This window comes from Polyodon spathula, chromosome 18 (assembly GCF_017654505.1).
Source record: "Polyodon spathula isolate WHYD16114869_AA chromosome 18, ASM1765450v1, whole genome shotgun sequence".
Classification (NCBI taxonomy): Eukaryota; Metazoa; Chordata; class Actinopteri; order Acipenseriformes; family Polyodontidae; genus Polyodon; species Polyodon spathula.
Window position 1 is genome coordinate 25,468,829 of NC_054551.1, and position 22,471 is coordinate 25,491,299.

Genomic DNA, 22,471 nt, shown 5'->3' on the forward strand with positions numbered 1-22,471 from the left:
CTTGTAAAGAGAGAGTCGGGGCTCTGGACTCGGTGCCGCGATATTTTCGAAGTGTGCTCACAAGGGGTAGAAGATGGCGGCGGTACTGCAACAGATACTGGAGCGTGCTGAGCTCAACAAACTCCCCAAACCTGTCCAGAACAAGCTGGAGAAGTTCCTTTCGGACCAGCAATCAGAAATAGATGCACTCAAAGCCCGCCACGAGCGTTTTAAAGTAGATAGTGGTAAGCAAATTTATGGCGGTAATGCAGTGCGTGTTGTTCTGTAAAATGCAATTTTTCATAGTCATCGAGCTATATATTGGAAATGCATGCACAGATTAATTTACTATGGCGATAACTGGTTGCCTTTACTGTACTATTCTTTTTATTGTCTCAGTGATGTGAAAAAAAAAATATATTTGTCTTTATTTGAATAGAGATTTGAAGCAACCAGGCCTCGGTCTGCGTTGTTTACTAAATTGCCCTGTTTTGGGGAGTGTACTGGGCCATGGGTGGTAAGGAATACTAATTGACTTTACTAACGACAAAGTACAGTCGTTAGATTGTACAGTCGTTGGATTGTGATTCGTTTCAGGTCTCAAACACTTAAGATGTGCTGTGTAATACATAAGTAGTGAAGTGTATTCCTACTTGCAATATACACTTAAAATAATCCTAGCATGACAGTGGCAGACGCGATGAAACCTTACCAGGACACATGGTAAAACATCTCATTTTAATCACATCAGATGTACAAATGTTATGCTTCTTTTTCTTGTACAGAGCAACAATACTTTGAGGTTGAGAAGCGACTGGCGCAGAGTCAGGATAAGCTTGTGTCTGAATCTCAGGACCGTCATAGCCTACAAGAGGAGCTCAATAAGCACAGTAAGTACCTTCAAATTACCTCATTTAATCAGCAGCACATTTGGTAATGCTAGGTGTATGTATATATATGTATGTATGTATGTGTATATATATGTATGTATGTATGTGTATATATATATATATATGTATATGTGTATATATATATATATATATATATATATATATATATATATATATATATATATATATCATATATCCTTTATATTCAGTTGATCCAATTTTTGCAGATGAGGAATTGAAGTCTATGAAAGCGAAGATTAAAGAATATGAAACAGCACAAGAGAGCTTTTCATCAAAACAGGTATTATTAAAAACAAAACAAAAAACTTATTTTCCTTACAACTTAAGAATTCACTAGAGGCAATGTTGCTTCATGTTCCACAGCCATGTTAAATATTGTACTGTGACATGAATATGTGATATTAACTAAATAGATGGCTTATGTGATTATACCTAAAATAAACTTTTTTGTATTAAGAGTCAGCTTACTAGAACTAAGGATGAGCTGGAGGCTGAAAAACGTGAATTGGTCAGAAAACTTGAGAAAAGTTCCCAGGAGGGGGAACATCTTAGCGGTAAGAATTTTTATAATCCATCAGTGATTTTTAATGGCTACGTTTCAAGGTGTTCACAAACACGCGTTAATAAATTGTTGTTTAGTAACATTGAATGTGCAAAACTGCTCTGAATTTTTTGTTTAATGCATTGGCTTAAATGAAAACCTCCTCTGGGACCTGTACAACACTAGCTTTGGGTGATGTTTTCCTGTGTGGGCTTGCTGCTTGAAGTCAGCACTGGTTTTAATAATTATTTTCTTGCCGGTCATTTTCAGAGGACTTGAGACGCTTGAATGCAAAACTTGTGGAAACCAACACTGCAAAGATGGAACTCCAGTTGAAACTTGATGAACTTCAGTCTTCAGAGGTTTCGATCAAGGTGGGAAATCTGTTCTGACTTAATAAAAAAAAATAACTTGTTCTGTACTTGGCTTGCCTGTAGCTGAAATGGCTGTAAGGGTGCTGTTGTGGCTTTTATTCCAGTACCGGGAAAAGCGATTGGAGCAGGAGAAGGAGCTGTTTCAGAGCCAGAACACCTGGCTAAACGCTGAGCTGTCCGCCAAGACTGATGAGCTGCTTTCTGTCTCCCGCGAGAAAGGAAATGAAATCTTGGAGCTTAAATGTAACCTGGAGAACAAAAAGGACGAGGTAAACTGTGCTGGCTTGGATAACACAGAAAAATATATATATTTTTTTTATTAATGTTGAGGTTGGAAAGTATAATAATACATAACCAAGCTCATGTTATCTTATTCTCACTTGCCCAGGTTACCAGACTGGAAGAGCAAGTGAGCACCCTAAAAGCATCCAATGAGAACTTCCAAAATCAAGTAGAGGACCTGATGGGCAAATTGAAAGACGTAATTTCTTTACATCTACATAAACTACTTTACATATACAAAAAAAGGTATTCTTTTTTTTTAATGATTGTTTTTTTTCTTTAGGCAAAGGAACAGCAGGCCGGCATGGAAGAACGGTTCCGCAATGAACTCAACGCACATATAAAACTTTCCAATCTGTATAAGGCAAGTGCAAGTCTTTTTTTGACTTATTTATGACTGATTTGATGTGTATGTAGGTGAGAACGTTGTAACCTGCCCCCTACCACCCAAACAACCCCCTGCCTTGTACACACATGCACACATTTTACATGGAAAGAAAAAATGACATGGGTTTGAGGAACTGTACATGGAGATGTATATTGGAGAGCATATTTCTTTTCTTTGGCACTGTTGCTGTTTTCTTTTTTTTCTTATCTGACATATCACAAGAGATGGATCATGATGATGATGGTAGATCATCATCATGATGGAAGATTTGATTCAGCAGGATCAAGGCAGGATGTTTACATCAATCTGTCTCGAGTGTTTAATTTTCTGAAGATGGTCCCCCTATTAGTTTTGTTTTTCATGCAGAGGGGTCTTTCGTTAATTTTTTGCAGCTGAAAGGATTTCTTTTAAAAGAAATAGGCTTTCATTTAGATGTACTGTAGCTGGTTTTGTTGGTACATTACTATATTTTCAACAGAAGTAATAATTCAAAATGATATGATTTTGATAATATCACTTGATATGATACACTTAAACTGTAATACAGTATATACTTTTAAATCCAGTACTATTGTACTAGCATTATATAAAATGTAACTGACCCAACAGCAAAATTAAATCAAAATGTTACCCATGCACAGAACTGCATACAACTTAAAAGGCAATGCAATTTAGCAAAAGATTAAAAAACAGTTTCCAGAATTAAAACAGTATACAAAAATGCGTTTCACGTGTATCTGGGTAACGGATATTCTGAGTGCTGACTGTAATTGCATAGGTCAAACACATTGTTGGAAAAAGACAACGCTACTGTAACACACCCCACTGTAGTCAGACTTGATAAGTTGGTTCTTCATTTCAGAGCTCGGCAGCAGATTCCGAGTCCAAGGCTGGTGAGCTAACCAGGGCAGTGGAGGAGCTCCACAAGCTGTTAAAGGAGGCTGAAGAAGGTAGGAACCCGAAGGTAGTAATAAGTAGCATTGCACGAGTTAAGACAACTGCTTCACAGTATCCCCTGCTTTTTCTTCCTCTTTAACAGCCATTAAAGTGACTGAACGACGGCAGACAGAAACGGAGGCCTCCAAAGAAAGCATGGAAGCAGAGCTAAAAGAAAAGATTGTCAATCTGGAGAAAGAGCTGGACAATGCTAATGACCTGCTCTCTGCTTTTAAGCGGAAAGGTAAAGCATGATTTCAGGAGTCACGTGATCTGCTCAAATGTCTCCCTCTTTTTTTCATTGTTGAGCAGAATGTATTTGCATTGGGAATGGACTAGAATTGCATACCTAAATTAAATTTGTATTTGTTTTCCAGGTGTGGCTGCACTTACAGAGGAGGAGTTGACAACGATGTCTCCCACTGCGGCAGCGGTAGCAAAAATAGTAAAACCTGGAATGAAGTTGACGGAGGTATAAAATAATTGAAAACAAAACATTTACCAAGCCCCTGCTCCTTTAGCTACTCTTGTGTTGATTTTTCACTCTGTCATCTTGCAGCTCTACAATGCTTATGTGGAATCTCAGGATCAGTTGCTGTTGGAAAAACTGGAGATCAAACGTGTTAACAAGTACCTGGATGAGATTGTTCAGGAGGTTGAGGCCAAGGCTCCTATCCTGAAACGCCAGCGTGAGGAGTATGAGCGCATGCAGAAGTCTGTTGCCAGTCTTTCAGCTAAACTAGAGCAGGCAATGAAGGTATGACTCCATATTAAAAAGCTTTTTAGTCACTTAGCTATTGGAATAATGCTAAATTCACTAGTTCTGACTTGGATGTTTTTTGTTTCCAATTCAGGAAATTCACAGACTCCAGAAAGATACTGACGAGGCCAACAAGCGTTCCTCTGTGCTAGAGAGGGACAACCAAAGATCTGCGCTCCAGCTGACTGACATGTCTCAGCAGGTAGATTGGCTTGTATATTTTCAATGTTAATAAAAATAAAGGAAGACTGATGTGCTTTTGATGTAGCCTCTCGCCATTCTGTATGGCCTGAAATGCCATTTATTTTTTAGATTAGAGTTTTGCTGATTGAGCTGGAGGAGGCAAGAGGGAACCATGTGATCCGCGATGATGCTGGTGAAGAGGTGAGCTCTGCTGACATCAGCAGTTCCTCTGAGGTCATATCTCAGCGTCTTGTCACCTACCGCAATATTGAGGAACTGCAGCAGCAGAACCAGCGCCTCCTCGTGGCATTGAGAGAACTTGGAGAGGCACGGGAGAAGGAAGAGCAAGAAACCACATCTTCAAAGTATGGATCTGTTGAAACGTGTTTTAGAATAGGATCTTTTCATCTGATTCCTACTTGTGCATTGCAGGGGTGTCCCTGATAACTGGATTTCCTGTTAATTTGACAGGGTTGCCGAGCTGCAGTTGAACTTGGAGAAAGCCCTTAGTGAGCTAGAACGACTTCGGGATGGCCGCAATCACCAGATGCAGCTGGTGGAGTCCATCGTACGCCAGCGAGATATGTACCGCATCCTGCTGGCACAGACCACAGGAGTCTCCTTCCCTATGCAGAGTAAGTGCTTGTGTGTTTGGCAAGCGTTGCAGTCCGTACAGTCTCTTTAAAATGACCCACAATTACTTAATTTGACGGATTTGAGATTGATACTGTTTTGGTGCTGTGTGGCCCATTGCTTATAACATTCTGACGTGTACTTTGTATGTCCAGGTGTTTCAGAGGAGATTGCACTGACCTCCACTCCTCGACGCTCTCCTGGAGTTACTCCAACAGTGTCTACTCCAGCTCAAATGTCCACATTACAGTCAACTGAGTTGGTCGAAGCCAGGGCAGCACTTAAACAGGTATTCATTGGCATTACCTTCTTTGCTGCGTTTAAGGGCTGAGGTGAAGTTTAGGCAGTATAATGGTATTGGTACCTTCATTTTAGACTTGCTCTTAGTTGCTGTGAAAAGCTTAAACCTCCCTAAACAAATGTTCCTTTATTTACAACTTGATTGTCAGTTTTTTTTATTGTAATTTATTTTTTTGTGCGTGTTAAATGTCTGTTTTTGCACATGCATACAGAGATGGACTATTTTTGCAGCATATGTCTGTGCTTCAGGTGTCATTGTATAATAGCTATCACATTGTGCAGTTTGCAAGAGGATTGGAAAATTAAAGCTGCTCAGATTTTGCTAAATACATGCAATAGGAATCTAATTTATGAAAATAACTTAAGCTCAATGGGGCCACCAGAGATCGATATACTGCTTATATATTTTTGCCTTGTTGGATCATGTATAATATTGCACAGGCTGCTCTGGTTTTCTTACACAACTTTTGATTATCTTCTGTAGCTGCAAGAAGTGTTTTTAATGTACAAGAAGGAGAAAGCTGAAAATGATAAAATCCTCAACGAACATAGCGAGAAGCTGCAAGAGCAAGTCACTGAACTGCGTTCTCAGAACACCAAAATATCCACCCAGTTGGAGTTTGCTTCCAAGCGGTGAGCACTGTAATTGCTGTTAAAATATAACCTGTTGCTCAGAGACTTTGCTGGGGGGGGGGGTGATCTCTCTGCAAAAGAGATTGCATGCAGTATATTTTCATTCTTATATTTTGAATTTAGTTATGAGATGCTGCAGGATAATGTCGATGGGTACCGACGTGAGATTGCATCAATGAGGGAGAAGTGTCAAAAGCTGTCCACTACTACCCAGAAACAGGAGCAGATAATCCACACAATGACCCAGGATCTCCGTGCTGTCAATGAGAAGCTGGCTGTAGCCGAGGTAAGAGCTATGGAAATCGAATGTAGGCTCCAACAAAATTAATATCATTACTCTGTAGTGCACAGACTGGAAGGCAAGTGGAAGAAAACTTGTAAACATTTTTCCTGTCATCCTGTAGGTGAGAGGTGAAAATATGAGAAAGGAAAGGGATATGCTGAAGATGGTGGAGTCAAGGCTTTATCAAGAGAAGGAATCTATTCTTGCAGAACAGAGGGGGCAGAACCTGCTGTTAACTAACCTTCAGTCCATTCAGGTATGAGGCCCAAGCTTATCAGATAAAGGACTTTCCTTTGCAAGTAGAACTATCCCTGTATTCCATGGCAGCGTAAAACTTGGTTGTGTATGCCAATAAACAGCTGTCTGAGCAATTTAACTGCCTCCTTTTGACAGTGTGCAACATGTCATTGAATACGTTCACAAACCCAGTCGAGTGAAGACCTACATGTCTTAATTGTGTATACTTATTTTTAGGTGACGCTGGATCGCTCTGAGACAGAGACCAAACAGCGACTTAACAACCAGATTGAGAAACAAGAAAGGGAGATTATCCAGCTGAAAAAGAAACTGGAATATGAGGTGGAGCAGAGACACTTACTTGGCAGAAACCAGGATGTAAGTGCCAGCTGACATTCAATTTTCTGATCTGATTTTTTTTTTTTTTTTGAGAACACAAGCAAACCTTAATTGTATTTCACAACTTGATACTTGGGGAAATTTTGTTTTAATTTCTAACCAGTAAACACAAGCTATACATAAACAAAGTAACTGTGCTCTTATCGATTGTAAATGCCTGTGGAGCTGGTTTGGAAGTTTAGGTAAATGTGAATGTCTGTCACAGTTGCAGCTGCTAGAAGCTAAGAAGCAGCTTGAAACACAAGGAGCCATGCACCTCAAAACCAAGGAGCTGCTGAAAACTGCAGAGAAGGAGATTGCTACGCTGAGACAGCAGATCAGCAATGCTGAATCCCAGCTAGCATCACAGGTGTCACAAGGAGCTGGCACTAAAGGTAATCAATCACAAATACACAGCCTCTTCTGTTGCTGATTTGATGTTGTACTGTTAAGAGTTAGTTTTAATTCAGATTAGATTTTTATTTATTTTTTTCTCTCAATGTTACAGAAATAGAACTGGGTGGCTGTATTTTTATAAGCAGTTTTGGTAGGCCTGTATGTTTTTGGGTGGGATTTCCCTGAGCTGTTTGTTGTAAGGAAGCTGTTTAATTTGCTCTAATATAAATACAGGGTTTTCTTCATCTTCTGATACCAGCTTTAATTTTAATATTGATAATCCTAAAACATTTCTTGAATGTTTTATAAGTTGAGTTTATTAAATAAGCCATATTATATATAGAAGATATTCTATGTAGACTGATATTCGCCATAGTTGTACAATCATTTTAATGTGAGGGGCTCAATCCAGTAGTGCATTTCTTAAGACCATAGCAAGTAGGTCTGGGTCACCAGTAAATCTCCACTCCCATGCACAACTTCAATAAAGTATAGGGCGATCGTTTTGTCTTGAGTGACGGGACCGGGAGTACAAACTGAAAAGGAGTTTAAGTGACAAATTTCTGTTTTGTCAAGGTGCACCAATTTTATTTAAAACTGTAAATTCAGTTGAGATGGTTTTATTTTTAGGACCCCAGGGTGCAGAGAAGGACCTTGAGGATCTTCGCACTCGCCTCAGGCAGGCAGAGGAGCAGAACAATGATCTGAGGGAGCGTCTGAAAACCTCCACCAGCAATGTTGAGCAGTACAGGTCTATGGTTCTCAGTCTGGAGGAGTCTCTGAACAAGGAGAAACAGGTGGAGTTATTGATTTTTTTTTATTTTTTTTTTTTAGTCCATGTCCAAAGAGCTCTGTTAAACCATTTTCATCCTCAACAGTTTGTTCAATTTCATTCTGGTAATTTTTCGTACTGCGGATAGAAAGAACCAATAGGCAAAACCATAAGCCGCTAGTCTGGCTATAGTTTGAAAAGAAGCGGGAGGAAATTTGCGCATCTGTAAAAATCCCGAGCATAAGCCTTGGTTGGGATCTTCTGTCTTTGGGCAAATGTCCTAATTCCCGGTTGTCTTAGGTAACTGATGAAGCTCGTACTACAATTGAGGCTCGTCTGAAGGAGTCTCGCGAGTATCAAGTGCAGCTGGAGAAGAAACTGGTTGAAGCAGAGAAGGAAAAACAGGACCTGCGGGAGGAGAAGCGCAAAGCCATTGTGAATCTGGAAGAGCAGGTAATGAAAAATCAACATTCCGTTTTATTACCTTAAACGGATCCTTTTGTAAAAAATAAATAAGTACAGAAAACAAATAATTATGCTGAAAATCAGGTACATACTGTTTTAATTAATTAGTTGCCCCTATTTGCAGATGTCTGAGCTGAAGAAAAACCTGTCCAACATCCAGGCAGAGCTCCAGGATGCCCTTCAGAGGGCAGCTGTAGCCTCTTCACATGAGCAGAAGGCCACCCAGGACAGCCAGCTGCAGGTGTGTAAAATGCAGTGGCTAAATGTGTTGAATAATGTCGCCACACAGCAGATGTTCTGTAAAGCCTTGCACTGGCTATCTATGCGGCACCCAATAAACGGATGAATTATTTTCAAAGTTATCTTAACAATGTTTATTTATTTATTTAATATAAAGGCTAAGCTAGCTGCAGAGTCCCAGAATAAGTATGAGCGTGAGCTGATGCTGCATGCTGCTGATGTGGAGGCCCTCCAAGCAGCTAAGAAGCAGGTGTCTCAGACCTCTCAGATGCGGCAGGAGCTGGAGGAGAAAGCACAGAGAGCCCAGGCACAACTTCTGGAGGGCAAGATATCCTGGGAGGAGCAAGAAAGGATGCTGAAGGTAACTTGGAAAAGTTAGAGGCTTTTATGCTGCAGTTTGCTTATATGGGCATGCACTACTTTAAATCCACTGTACCTTCTTGTTTTTGTCTGTATTTGTCAATCCTCTGTCTTTTGGTAGGATGAGGTATCCAAGCTGGCATCTCGTTGTGAGGACCTACAGAAGCAGAACAGTCTGCTACATGAACAAGTAGAAAGCCTAGGCAATAAGATGGTGGCCTCTGTACAGCAAGTTACCCAGGAGAGCAATTTGAACATCTCCCTGAGTGAGGAAGGAAAATCCCACGAGCAGATCCTCGAGATTCTTAGGTAAGTTGCAATAGAATAACATGTTTCACTCTTAAATTTTTAGACTACAGAACTACTCCTCCAATAGTGGTGTGTATATTTAGCTCCAGTTTTGAGGGCATCAATGTTGAAATACAGCTTCAGTGTTGCTTGCTTGTAGTTGATTTGTAGATTCGTTGTGATAGCCAACAAATTTTGCCCTTTTCTGATTTAAGGTTTGTCCGCCGGGAGAAGGAGATTTCAGAGACCAGGTTCGAAGTGGCTCAGGTGGAGAGTTTGCGTCACCGCCAGCGAGTTGAGCACCTGGAAAGGGAGCTTAAGGAGCTGCAGGACAGTCTGAATGCAGAGCGGGAGAAAGCACAGGTATAATCACAAGTTTACAGGTGATCTCTGCATTGACCAGAAGGTTACTGTAATTACCGGTTGCCCAAGGTAGCATTAACTATTTTATATACAGTCTATACAACTGTAACGGTCATAGTAATTCTATTTTTAATGTGACTTTTAGCCTAGACTGAGTTCCAGTTGGATTGACAGATTAGACTAGAGTACTGTTGTCTGCTCAGTATGCCTGTGATTAAAGTGTTGCATTATGTCTGCATGGAAGGTGTAAAAATGATCTGTTTTGTACAAATCCAGCAATACTTCCAATGTTTCATCTTAATATTTGGTCAGATACATAAGGGTTTTAGGCATATCCCCAAAATCTTAAAATTGTATTGGATTCTGAGAAGTTGGTGTTTTAAGTATGCCCCTTTTGAAAATGTCTATAGAATTTACTTTGCCTGATGTTGCAGGTAACAGCTAAGACTCTAGCTCAGCACGATGCACTCATGAAGAAGACTGATTCCATGAACATCCTTGTGGAGACTAATAAGATGCTGCGGGAGGAGAGGGAGAGGTTGGAGCAGGAACTTCAACAGACGCAGGCGAAAGTAAGTATATCGGGGGAATTCATTTGATACTTCATTTGATTTTAAAAAAAGAACATCGACTGCAACATAACCAATTGCTTGTTTATTTTGGATTGTGAGTTTAAGTGAGGACTTGCTGTCTCTGAACATGTTTGTTATGAATAGTGTGCTCAATTTAGTTGTGTTGGATTATCAGGTGCGCAAGCTGGAGGCAGATATAATGCCACTACAGGAATCCAATGCAGAGCTGAGTGAAAAAAGCGGGATGCTTCAGGCTGAGAAGAAGCTACTGGAAGAGGATATCAAACGCTGGAAAACTCGCACACAGGTACGTGTAGAACACACTGAGCATTTGTGAGTGTTCTGTGCACGTGCCACTGTATAACAAAAAACGTGTTCTTGTCTGATTTTCCCATAAAGATCTTTTTCTTTTATTTGTAGCACCTGCTAAGCCAACAGAAAGATGCTGATCCTGAAGAGTACAAGAAGCTCCATTCAGAGAAGGAGGCCCACTTGAAGCGCATTCAACAGCTGACTGAAGAAACTGGCAAACTGAAGACTGATATTGCAAGGTTGGCCTTTGATGTGCAGATCAACTTGGACTACAGTGGTTAACTAATACACTGTTACATATTTGTGTAGGACTTCAAGAGTGAATGTTGTGGGCTGAGTTTTTAAAATTAATTTCAGGTTGCATGCATCAGTGTCCACAGCACAGAGTCAAGTCGGTAGTCTGAAGGAGAATCTTGGTAAGGTCTCTGCTGAAAAAGAGACGCTGCAGAAGGATCTAGAAGCTAAAGCACTGGATATCCAGGAAAAGGCAAAGACCATCACGCAGGTGAAGAAGATTGGCCGCAGGTACAAGACTCAGTACGAAGAGCTTAAAGCACAGCATGACAAGGTATGTGAATGAGTTGCCACAAATTTAAGGTCCCTGTTTTAAAATATATTTGGACACTGTTCCATGTCTTTAAAACACATCACTGTCCTGCTGTAGAACAGAAATCTGCTTAATCTGCAGTGATGTGTTACTTATTCAAAGCCTTGGCTGGACTTGTAAACTCCTTTGTCCGAGTGCATACTTTGTTCTTGCTTTAATTTTAGTCTGTTTCCAAAACTTGCTCTAAATACAATAGAACCCCAGAGTTCCGAACACCAAACTTGTTCACTCAAAGAAAGTATGGGCAATTTTACTGGGAACATTTTAGTTTTAAACAAAGCACAGTCGTCCGTCCCGTTCCATTTTAAAGACTTTAGAACCAGAAAATGAGTATTGCATTACTGTGCTGTATTCTTTAGGTTGAGGGTGTACACTGCTGTGCAAAAGTGTTAGACATGTTGCATTTTTTGACTCTGATGCATTATGAGCATCAACAATTTACTCCAGGCCTCCACTAGTGTTCTGTACTATAACAACCTTGACCCTTGCATAAAGAAGGAAAAACACTGAGTGAAATAGCTTGGTTCGATCGATTTTTCAAGGTGTGGTATCCGAAGCACAATCAAGAAGTACAGAGAAACATCATCTGGAATTGACAAACTCAGGACTGGAATACCCAAGAAGCTGTCTAACAAGGATGAGCAGTACTTGAAGATAAGGAATAGAAAGAAGACGAGCGTTGAATTGACAACAGAACTGGCAGGAAGCACAGGTGTCATTGTCCATCCATCAACAGTCCAAAGCACATTTTGACCATTGTTCCATAGTCCAATTTCTGTGTTCTTGTCCATCTTTTAGTCATGTTCCCCTTTTTAACAGAGAGATTCTTACCGCAACACATCCGTTTTAAGTCCTGATTTCAAGAGTGACCTTCGTGCTGTTTTGATTGACAACGACACCTGTGCCTTCTGCCAGTTCTGTTGTCAATTCAATGTTATGCAAGTCAAGGTTGTTTTAATAGTAGAAAACACTTGTGGATGCTTTGATTAAATTGTTGATGCTCAATGCATCAGAGTAGATAAATGCAACATGTCTAAGACTTTTGCACAGCAGTGTAGGTAGCAGGTGTACACATGTATTAAAACCATTGAAAACTAATTATGGGCATTTAAGACTTACGAACAACCTCCATTCCCAAGGGGTTAGTAACTGAGGTTGTACTGTAGGTGTATTAAACAGTCAGTTGGACCAGACCTTGTTGAAACGCTTAGTGTCAGGATATAGAAGTTACTGACTATTTGTTTAAAACCCTGTGGTATCCTTCTACGGATAAGAACTTTGGTTAAAATGTGTGTTGCGTTTAAAAAAAATATATATATATATTTTGAACTTTTTTTTTTTTTTTAAATATTAATCTGTTACAAGTCCTTATCCTTGATGCAGTCTCCCCCAGATTGTTGTTGGATGTAATGTCTGTTTTAATATCTCTTGAACCATTTAAAACTTTCATATAGATTGTAGTGCTTCTAGAATGTCAACCTATTTTTGTATCTTTAGTTGGTTGCTGAAGCTGCTGCTAAGCCCATCATTGAGCAGGAGGCCCAGCAGGCATCTGCCCAAGAAATTCAGGATCTAAAAAATGCTCTTGGCCAAGCGGAGACTAAGGTCAAGGAGCTGGATGGACAGGTTGAAAATTTGCAGAAGGTATGACAAGTTTACTCATGCAACATAAAAAGATCTTGATACATCCTATTTTAATACCTGAATTGAGATTTGGGGATGTGCAAACCTGTTTCTGCAGTGTGGTGACTTTCAAAAGTGTGTTGTGTTCATTCATTGTGGGTTTTGTAAAGGCTTTCATCTCCTGTGCTTTCAGCTGGCTAGCGAGCGTGAGTTGGAGGTGAAAAGCATGCAGGAGCAGCTCTCCAAACTGCAGCCAGAGCTGAGCCGAATGCGCCAGGACCTTCAGGAGAAGTCCACCCAGGAGGAGCAGCTCCGCCAGCAAATGACAGAGAAAGAGGAGAAGACCAAGAAGGCATTCATGGGGGCAAAACAAAAGATAAACCAGCTTATTGGTATGTGTTAACTACTTATTTGGTTAGGTTTGAGGCATAGTTTGTACAAATTTGCAATATGCATGATGTAGCACATTTTGGTTATTTTTTCCTTACATTTTTGCAGGCCTGTAGTTTTTACTCTTTGCTTGAAATTTATCTGACTTTTTCCTCTTCTAGGTGCCAAGGAGCAGCTGTCAAAAGAGAATGATGAGCTGAAGCAGCACAGGGAGGAGCAGGAGGTGCGAATGAGTGCCCTGAAATCCCAGTATGAAGGTAGGATCTGCCGTCTGGAGAGAGAGCTGCGTGATCAGCAGGAGAGGCACCATGAGCCAAGGGATGAGCCCCCGGAAACTCCCAGCAAGGTACAGTGGAGGCCCAGTAGTAATATCAAGGAGGTGTTGGTGACTGCCTGTAATGTGAGTGTGTGTTCACACTTCAGGCAGGGTTGGGTGGAGGGGGTGGGGAGTGTTGTCTTGTTTTCACTTTGGCCCCTTTTCATTCGTTATTTTAAAAAATATCTAGATTTTGAGAACAAACCAAGGCAGTCTCTTCCTAATTCTATTTTCTCAGGCTCAAGAACAGCAGAGACAAGCTGAGCAGAGGCAAATCTCACTGAAAACCACACCTGCCTCAGTTGATAGGGGGAGGTAAGTGTTATTTTTGAAATGTAATAACTTTGAATGTTTGCCTTGTGGCTTGTTCACTTTTTTTTTTCTTGGTTTTAATGTCTGAAATGAAAAGCATAAATAACTTGGTGTTTTATACTTTTGCGCCAATGCTGACTGTTTAAATATTATTCCAATGTTAGTGCTAGCTCTTCAGAGCCACCAACAGCCAACATTAAGCCAACTCCTCTGGTTCCAACGCCTAGCAAAGCTGCTGCCATTCCTGGTAACAAGCCCACTCCGAGAGCCAGCATCCGTCCAATGATCACCCCACCAACCACCACTCCCACAGCCACTGTCATGCCAACAACTCAGGTGGAGACCCAGGAAGGTAAGTGTAAGATGTGCTTGATTTCGGAGTCATGTTGTGAAGATGGTGTGTGTTTAGTTTTAAATAAATAAAGAAACATTGTGCTGAGGTTGTTTGTTTTTCAGCCATGCAGTCTGAAAGCCCAGTGGAACATGTCACTGTGTTTGGCAGTGCCAGCGGATCAATTCGATCTACAAGCCCCAATGTTCAGACTGCCCTTTCCCAGCCCATTCATACAGTGCAGCAGCAACAGAGTCAAGCCACAGCCTTTGTACAGCCCACCCAGCAGAGCCTGCCACAAATCGAGCCAGCCAGTCAGGAGCCAGCCCCAGCCCCAGCCCCCTCCCCTGCCATGGTGGAGGCAGTGCAGAGCACCCAAGTCGACAGGCCTTCCACCTCCACTGCTGTTTTTGGCACAGGTTGGTGCTTGCTTTTTAAATTTGTATTTACTTTGCTCAATACAATCTGTATTTCACCAAACACTATGGAATTAGCTGAAGTATTTCTGAACACCACATCCATCTCTGATTTGCAAAAGATTGAATAGATGTTATAGCACACTGCTTTTAAAATATTTACGTTTTAAATGTTGGTTTGAACATTCAAACAGCAGTGCAGAACCGTGTGGTTAAATTATTCTGCTGTTGTAGTTTCAGCTACACCCGGCTCTTTATTGTCCAAGCGGCCTCGTGAAGAGGAAGACGAAAACACAACTGATGTCACAGAGCCAGTGCAGGAGGAAACTGGTGATCAACCTCTTCCAAAGAAGCTGCGAATCATTCAGAGAGTTGGCCCCGAGGTATGTCTCAACACAACTGAATCTGTCTAGCGGGAGCAATATTTTTACGTAGCAAGAAATATTTCAGTTTTAGTTTGAGAAATAATGTTGCTTGCCCTGCTGTGAATGACATGGAATTTATACTACTATAGTAGTATAGCCCACAATTGTTTTTTTACATTTCTGACATCTGTCTAGACCTTGAATTTTAAGTTTAGACGTTTTATTTGCAGAGCAAAAGGCTGCATTACGTTAATTTTTTTTTTTTCAACTTTTTATATCTTTAAGGAGGAAGTCGTAGCAGAGGAGAGCACTGAAATTGAAATAGAAACTCCAGCAGAAAGCCAGGAATCCCAAGAACCTGGGCAGGTAACATCACATCTCACACAGGAATTCTTCAAAAACAATTTAACACATTTTATAGTGAAGTATGGTATCTGCTGAGGCTGGCAAACTATAGTTGATTATGCTGTATATGTAGCATTTAAATCCGTATGCCTACTTTTAATATCACCTTTTTTCCAACAGCATTGAGTGCCTGCCCTTCAATCCTGTATTTCTTTTGTGCAGCTGGTTATTGAAGTGTACCCTCCCCTAGAGGACAGTGAGGAGCTTGTACCTCAGTCGGTCCCTGTGGACATGGTCCCACCCCTTCCAGAGCAACAGAACACCCAAGACTCTCAGGAGGAAAAGCAGCATGATGTCATTGTGATCGACACAGACAGCGACACAGAGGAGGAAGAGAATGACGAGGAAGGAGAGCAGGTAAACTTCAGCTAGCAGTAACAGCTCAAAGTATTGGGCAACAGCCAATGACGAGCGACTTTCACACTGTATCTGCATTTAGAAACCCATACTTTTTTAATTTGGTGGTAATACACATATAATGAAGTTTGTATTTTTGATTCTTAACTTACTCCTTTTTAGTGTCTTGGTTATCTAATCCAAGTGTATTTTCCACAGGAGTATGAGGAGGACGAAGATGAGGAGGATGAAGATGATACTGGGATGGGAGATGAAGGGGAGGAGAGCAATGAGGGAAGTGGGAGTGCAGATGGGAACGAGGCTTATGAAGGAGATGACACCGAGGTTAATATGCCTTACTGGGTTTAGCTTGCCCTTTTTGAAAGGACATAAAGCTGCAGATTCTATCAAATAGTTAATACCTCAGTGCTCTGCTATATTCTGTATTTGGCTAAATATTTAAAGGTGATCAGAATATTTGTGATATAACGGTGCAGAGTGTACTGTACACTGTCGTAAAGATGCAACACTGCCATTACAAAATTAAGTCCACTGGCTGTTGGCATTGGAAATTGGGAGTTCCTGGAGATGTTTATTAAAGTCTTCATGTAACCAGTAAACCTTAAGTGCCTTTTACGTTAAATATAATTCTGTTTTTTGACTTTTCCGTTCTACCCCAGATTTTTTTTATATTAAGTTTTGTTTTTTATATCCAATTTCAGGACAGGCTATTTTAGGAAATGCATGTACGTATTGGTTTAAATGGACAAAAGTGTTAATAAGCACTTGTAATATGTTTTTGCTGATTTTGTAACCAGCAAATCTGAGTCATTTTATTGGTTACCAGACTGTACAAAAACAAGTACTTTTACACGTTGTGATGTCTGCTTTTGTTTTATTTAATTGTTTAAAAACGTAATTCTACATTGAATCTCCTTGTGGGGTGTTATAAAAACAGTATTTGTATTAATTCCAAGAACACCCATATAAACTTGCAACGCTTTAAGAGAATCTGGTCCACATGTGAAGCAAAAGTTCTTAAGACCTTTTCTGTTTAAAAAAAAAAAAATGTAATGCACCTTGGAGCCATTCCTTTTTCTGATGTGTAATTGCAGTTTAGATTCCCCTAATTTATAATGGTGGCATTAATACCCAGAATTGGCAAGAATTGATGCATCAAGTTCTGTTTTTGTGCATAGCAGGGTGCTGAAGCAACAGACCCTGGCACAGAGAATGAGGAGAGTCTAGGAGCAACCGAGATGAGTCAAAGAATGGCAGATTCACAGGACAGTGGTAAGCTCAGAGGGTGATTCATTTGAAAAAGAATGCCAGTCAAACCGGCTTCTAACAGATAGTATCTTATACAAGTGGGTTGGCTGTTTTATCTTTAAAAAAAAAAAAAAAAAAAAAATTGCTCTGCACAGTTGTCAAGTCTAATGAAAGTAATGCTTGTACTAAGTGTATTCAGTTCAAGCAGTTGTTCTCGTCCCCTGCTGTCCTTGTTTATTGGAGCTGTGCTTGTTCTATCAGGTGAAGGAAGCAGCAGTACCACAGAATCCCCTTTCTCTAGCGAGCCACCCAGAGAGCCACTGCAGCCAGCTCCAAACAGCACCGACAGACCATCCCCTCGGCACCCTCAGTCACCACGGAGACATCCTCACCCGCTGCCACCCAGGCTGACCATCCAGGCTCCGGCCCAGGAGCTAGGACCACCCCCACAGGTGCACAACTGTACTGAGCACTCGCAAACCAAGATGTAACATTCAAGCTTCTTTTTGAAACCACTTTCTTCAGTTTATCCTGAAGGCCACATTTTGCTGCTTTTTCTCCCCCAAGTTAATTTAAGCTGCAATGTATAAAGTTCTGTATTTCAGATTGGTCATTTTGAATGTTGTAAACCACAAAGAACTACAATCAAAACATTTTATAAAACCAGTAGGGCAAGTGCCTGGGACAGATTTGTTGTTGATTTCAATCATTCAAAAATATTGAAACCTGTTTTTGAGGATTTGCATAACTGCCACCTTTTTCTTCCTCCTTTTGAGGTCAAAGATTTGGTGGCTTGTCCCATGGATTCTCTTAGGAGGGGAAAGATGAGTTTATTTACAAGGCAGATTGGGCAGCATTATAATTAGGGCTTCTGTTTTTTGGGTTTTATTAATTTCAGTGCTATTTTCAGCTATTTGAGTTTTATGTAAATCATTTTTTTTGGGGGGCTTTTGATATACTGTATAAAGTTAGTGTTTTAGGTTACTTTCCAAAAGGCTTGGTGTTTTTTTTTTTTGTCAAAATATGTATAGTAGTAACTCGACAGTACTTGCACACTGAAGTTGTACTGTCTTTTGCTGCGTTCTACAAGGAAATCCCTATGGTCATGGGCACATTCTTCTGTTTTTTTGGGGGGTTAGGCATTTTTGTGCATTTTGCCACAATTCTGTTTTAAATCCTCTGTATCTTAACTGTAATACAGCTTTAAATCCAGCTAACAAGCCTCCATCCTGATTGTAATCTCGTTTTTAAATCTCGCAAGCAGAGTCTCGAATAGGAATGTGCTGTCACTCTGTAGTTGGGGCGGTTTTAAAGTATTCAGAACGAGTCAATGATAGATGCAAGTCAGGAAGGCGGGACATTGCCCAGCAGCACTGGGAAATGTATTTATTATTTTTGTAGTAGGTTTTATTTTTTAATGGAAAAGGGTGATGTCAGTGTGAATTGATTAACCATTTCTTCAGTTTTTCTAGTGTTTATTGGCTAGCCATAGATTTTGTTTTTTTATCCGTTAAAACAGAAAATCAGAAACCCTAATTATAATGCAGCTGCTTGTACATGTACTGCAAAATGTAAATGTTCAGTCTACATTGCTGTTGATCTGGCACATGGGCAAATCACTTGAATGAGTTATGATTTATACTAAAAACATTATATAGGATTGAATGAGGTGGTCATTTATTACCCAAAAGGTTTATACAAGTATATGGGGACTAGTATGATTTGTTACTCTTACCTATGGCAAATTTAATCTGTTTTAAATCTATTTCCATATATACTGTGAACTGTTTGTTTAGTGTTAATTTTCCTAAATAAAACTTTTGTACCAGATTGAGATTTAATTGAATAAACCTGAATTTGTTGATTTGACTTTTGAGCGTTAAATGTTTAATTTCCTGAGACCGATTTGCAACACAAGATCAGAAACCCAGCAGACTAAATGTACAAATTACTAATTGAGTAAAACCATGTGCACAAAATAGCTGGGTTTTGATATTCACAAATAATGCATACATATGCAAGTAACTGCCTAATGGCCCTCCTATAACTGAACAGTTCTGACTGCTTGTGCAGCAGAGGTTTTCCTCTAGATGTGTAATGTTGCACTCGTGTGTCATATTTTCAAGCTTGTTCCTTATAACTAGTGTGTGCAGACAGCAAATGATTTGCGTTATGAATCTCACTAATGGCAGACTAGTGACAGCTGTTCTGTTAAACTTTTTTGCAAAAGCAATTTAGTGTACTCCAACTGGTTTTTGATGAGAATTGGGCACAATTTTTACTTTGCTAAATAAGACATTTTATAACAAGTTCTGTGCATGTGTGTAAATACACAGTAATCAAAGTGGCTTTAATTACATGTCCAGGTTAATGATATACTCTGAAAATGCAATTGCTGTGTAATGTCACTTTTTAATATAAAGTGTTGCCTGTTTGGTATAGCCAGGTAAAATTGCTACAAGGTACCAGTTAAAATGGTTGCATTGTTTTATACCACGTCATTGTCAGTCTCTGGAATGGCTAGGGTCTGGTTTGTATCAAAGCACTCACAGCTGAACATGCTGGTGACTGGTGTCCTTTGTGTTGTGCAGCGCATTCCTATCCGTCGCCAGTCTGTAGGCAGAGGGCTTCAGCTGACACCTGGGATTGGTGGCATGGTGAGTAACTAATATTGGCTAGCTATGAGTACAGGAAAATTCCTGCAAAGCATTTTCTTTACACAGTTGTCAAAACTATTACATACGGTTGTTAAAGGCACAGGAACCAAGACGTTTGTTTGTGAGAACTGAGAAGAGTTCTAGGATTCTCCATCTAATACTGTAACAATTTGAATTGGATAGAACTTAATGGACAATTAAGAACTTGTAGTTTTAAGTAATCTTCTGACATGGGTAGGTCAGTCTCAATTGTTCTGTTCCATAACCTTTTCTGCCTACTGTGCTATTTTCTTGGATTTGCAGCAACACTTTTTCGATGACGATGATAGAATGGTACCTAGCACACCAACACTGGTCGTGCCTCATCGCACGGATGGCTTTGCTGAAGCTATTCAGTAAGTAGGACTACAGTGTTCTCTTGGTAAAGATGAATTGGACTCTAGTTGGGTGTCTTGCATTTCAGACCATGTGGTGGTGTGTTGTGTGTGTGTGTGTGTGGTTTTTTTTTTTTTTTAATTTCCTTGACATTTATTGAAGCTGACCCATTGTGTGTTTAGCTCTCCCCAGGTTGCTGGAGTTCCGAGATTTAGGTTCGGTCCACTTGATGACATGCCCCATGCGGGCTCTAGCCACTCGGACCTTGGGCAGCTGGCATCACAAGGAGGTAGTTAATTACTCTTCCCAGTTGCATTTTGAAATCCAACTACTGTTATTTTGGGATGTTGTCTGCTTGTTAGGATTGTTGACAAATGTCTCCCCACAAAGCTTTTTTGTAAATGGGATTGAGGAGAATTTAGCAAAATGATTTTGTAGTCTTAGAATATATCTTGATTTCTAGTAATGCTAGCATGATGAAAGAGCTTTCCTTTCCATTCATGCAAGCTTATGGTAACTATTTTGGACTGTGTGTCCCTGCTGCAACACCATGTCTTCTAAAGAAATAGAACTAGGTACAGTAATAGTGTTAATTCAAAGCCTTGCCCAGTAAGTGTACAGCAGTAATCAAGATTTCATGTTATACTGTTAATCTCCAAAATAATCATTAATTTCATTTAAAAATGGGTCAAGTTTTAAATGTCACCTTTTTTATAAACAACATCCGCTCTGTAGGTCTAGGAATGTACGAAACTCCCCTGTTCCTTGCAGCACATGAAGAGGAGTCTGGTGGACGGAGTGTTCCAACTACACCACTGCAGGTTGCTGCACCAGGTAATTGCCTATCATTTAGTGTCTCATTATGCAGACCCTTTCCCAGTTCTTCTGGGCATGGATGTGTTTTGTATTTGAATGCTCAAAGTACAGACAACAGCAGGGACCGTTCTGAGTTCTGCAGTACAGATGGATAGCCATTTGAATGATCACACGTGTTTTTGAATTTGCTTTTTGCATTCGTAGTCTAACTGCACAGCAGATTTTGGAGGACCCTTTCACTGTGTCTACTGTTTCTTTTTCAACAGCATAGGGTGTAATATTGCATTAGTAAAGGGTTTTTTGTTGGACCATTGCAAGTATACTGTTGGAGACGTGGTAGTTGGTCTCACAGATTAAAGTGGAAATGCTCAGTCCTTGATTGTGTCTCTGTCTTAGTTAATGTCTTTGCTGAAGTCCACCCCTCTGACATCTCAGAGCATGCTTCTCAGTCGGTGCCGATGGTCCCCACGTCAACGGGAAACCTGTCCACCACCAGCGAGGCTGGGCAAGGAGATGAAGGAGACGAAGTGTTCATGGAAGCAGAGCCTGAGAGGTACAGTAGGAACTGTTTATATTGCTGGCTTAATGTAGAACACAGTATTTGTTTAACTTTCAAACTTTAATTTTGGTCTAGACTTGCTTGTATTAAGTTGTGTTGTGTGAGATTAATAGATTGAGGGCTGTCTTTTTAAGGGCTAGTGCAGTTGAAGCTTTACTAGAATTGGAGAACCAGTCTGAAGCAGAGGAGTCAGGTCAGCCATCTGGTGATGCAGATCTCCCCTCCACAAGCCAGGATCTACCCTCCAGCTCTTCAGCAGGTATGTATACCATGGCTGAGTACTGGGTTTATAGGGCTGTGCAGGACAAGCAGAAATAGGTTGTAAGGGATCTTTCGAATGGTTTTAAAGTACCTTCAACTAATGTGCTTTAGTTTCCTGTATCTGCCCCAAAGAATGAATACCACTGGTTTTGGGAGAATTTACCACTCATCCACTTACGATAATTTGAAGTGGTGGTTCTTGAAACTGTACAAATCATGGGGACCTGTGTTCTAGTTTGTGTATACATTTGTTACAATAAGTTGTTGTTCATACAATATTCTGATGCTGAACATGTGTGTGTATTTATTTATTTATTTATTCATTCTACTATCAGACACCAGCAGCAACCAGCCCAAACCTTTCAGGCTGGTGAATCGGCAGCCTCAGTCTGGGAAAACAGAACCCCGGGGACGTCAAATAACCCGCCAGAGAGGTGAGCGGGATATTGAGAAACATTTATTGTTCCAATTCTGACCCACACCAGTGAAATGAAGAATATGGAGTGACTATTGTTAAGACATATATAGTTTTATTTTTCAAAATACATTTTATAGTTTCCTTTCTATAACAAGTAAAACCCAAAACCTTCTTCCTAATACTTTTCTTTTTGTTTTGCAGGTGTAAGCCATGCGGTGGGCAGTAGAGGCCGGTATAATAGAGGAAATATGAGTTAAGCACATTGCTAATGCTGCACTGCCTGTAGCTGTGAACTGCTAATTAAACATGCAAGCACTTGTTTTACTTTATGGAAAACAGCTTCTATAGTGCAATGTTGTACTTCTTGCGTGTATTGCTTTTTTGTTTGTTAATAAAAGTTGATGATTTAGTTGTCCGATGTCTGCTTCG

The 22,471-nt window shown here is 40.3% G+C and overlaps 1 protein-coding gene across 2 annotated transcripts; it reads left to right on the forward strand.

Moving 5' to 3' along the window:
- The first annotated feature begins 37 nt into the window (after window positions 1-37).
- On the forward strand, window positions 38-22,451 carry LOC121331098 (nucleoprotein TPR-like). 2 transcript variants are annotated; one of them, XM_041278268.1, is made up of 51 exons: window positions 38-224; window positions 765-869; window positions 1,097-1,170; window positions 1,348-1,444; window positions 1,702-1,805; window positions 1,910-2,074; window positions 2,194-2,286; window positions 2,371-2,451; window positions 3,338-3,425; window positions 3,515-3,655; window positions 3,789-3,883; window positions 3,971-4,168; window positions 4,266-4,373; window positions 4,484-4,719; window positions 4,826-4,989; window positions 5,143-5,276; window positions 5,772-5,920; window positions 6,044-6,206; window positions 6,325-6,459; window positions 6,678-6,818; window positions 7,045-7,213; window positions 7,845-8,011; window positions 8,287-8,439; window positions 8,576-8,692; window positions 8,849-9,052; window positions 9,173-9,360; window positions 9,555-9,702; window positions 10,137-10,274; window positions 10,450-10,581; window positions 10,695-10,825; window positions 10,944-11,154; window positions 12,691-12,837; window positions 13,010-13,208; window positions 13,368-13,552; window positions 13,761-13,837; window positions 13,999-14,186; window positions 14,291-14,584; window positions 14,816-14,964; window positions 15,232-15,312; window positions 15,514-15,708; window positions 15,907-16,032; window positions 16,887-16,980; window positions 17,218-17,408; window positions 19,548-19,613; window positions 19,917-20,008; window positions 20,171-20,277; window positions 20,724-20,822; window positions 21,201-21,357; window positions 21,498-21,622; window positions 21,960-22,058; window positions 22,244-22,451. In XM_041278268.1, exons 1-51 carry the CDS (start codon window positions 74-76, stop codon window positions 22,297-22,299), a joined length of 7,107 nt encoding a protein of 2,368 aa, XP_041134202.1. In that variant the 5' UTR covers window positions 38-73; the 3' UTR covers window positions 22,300-22,451. The 2 variants fall into 2 exon arrangements, with proteins under 2 accessions (XP_041134202.1, XP_041134204.1); XM_041278270.1 differs by having other exon boundaries at window positions 16,890-16,980.
- The last annotated feature ends 20 nt before the right edge of the window (window positions 22,452-22,471 follow it).

Coding starts and splice junctions, on each gene's coding strand:
- LOC121331098 (XM_041278268.1), top strand. CDS start 74: ATGGCGGCGGTACTGCAACAGATACTGGAGCGTGCTGAGCTCAACAAA. Junction 2,075..2,193: donor TGGAGAACAAAAAGGACGAG/GTAAACTGTGCT, acceptor TCACTTGCCCAG/GTTACCAGACTGGAAGAGCA. Junction 22,059..22,243: donor TCAAATAACCCGCCAGAGAG/GTGAGCGGGATA, acceptor TTTGTTTTGCAG/GTGTAAGCCATGCGGTGGGC.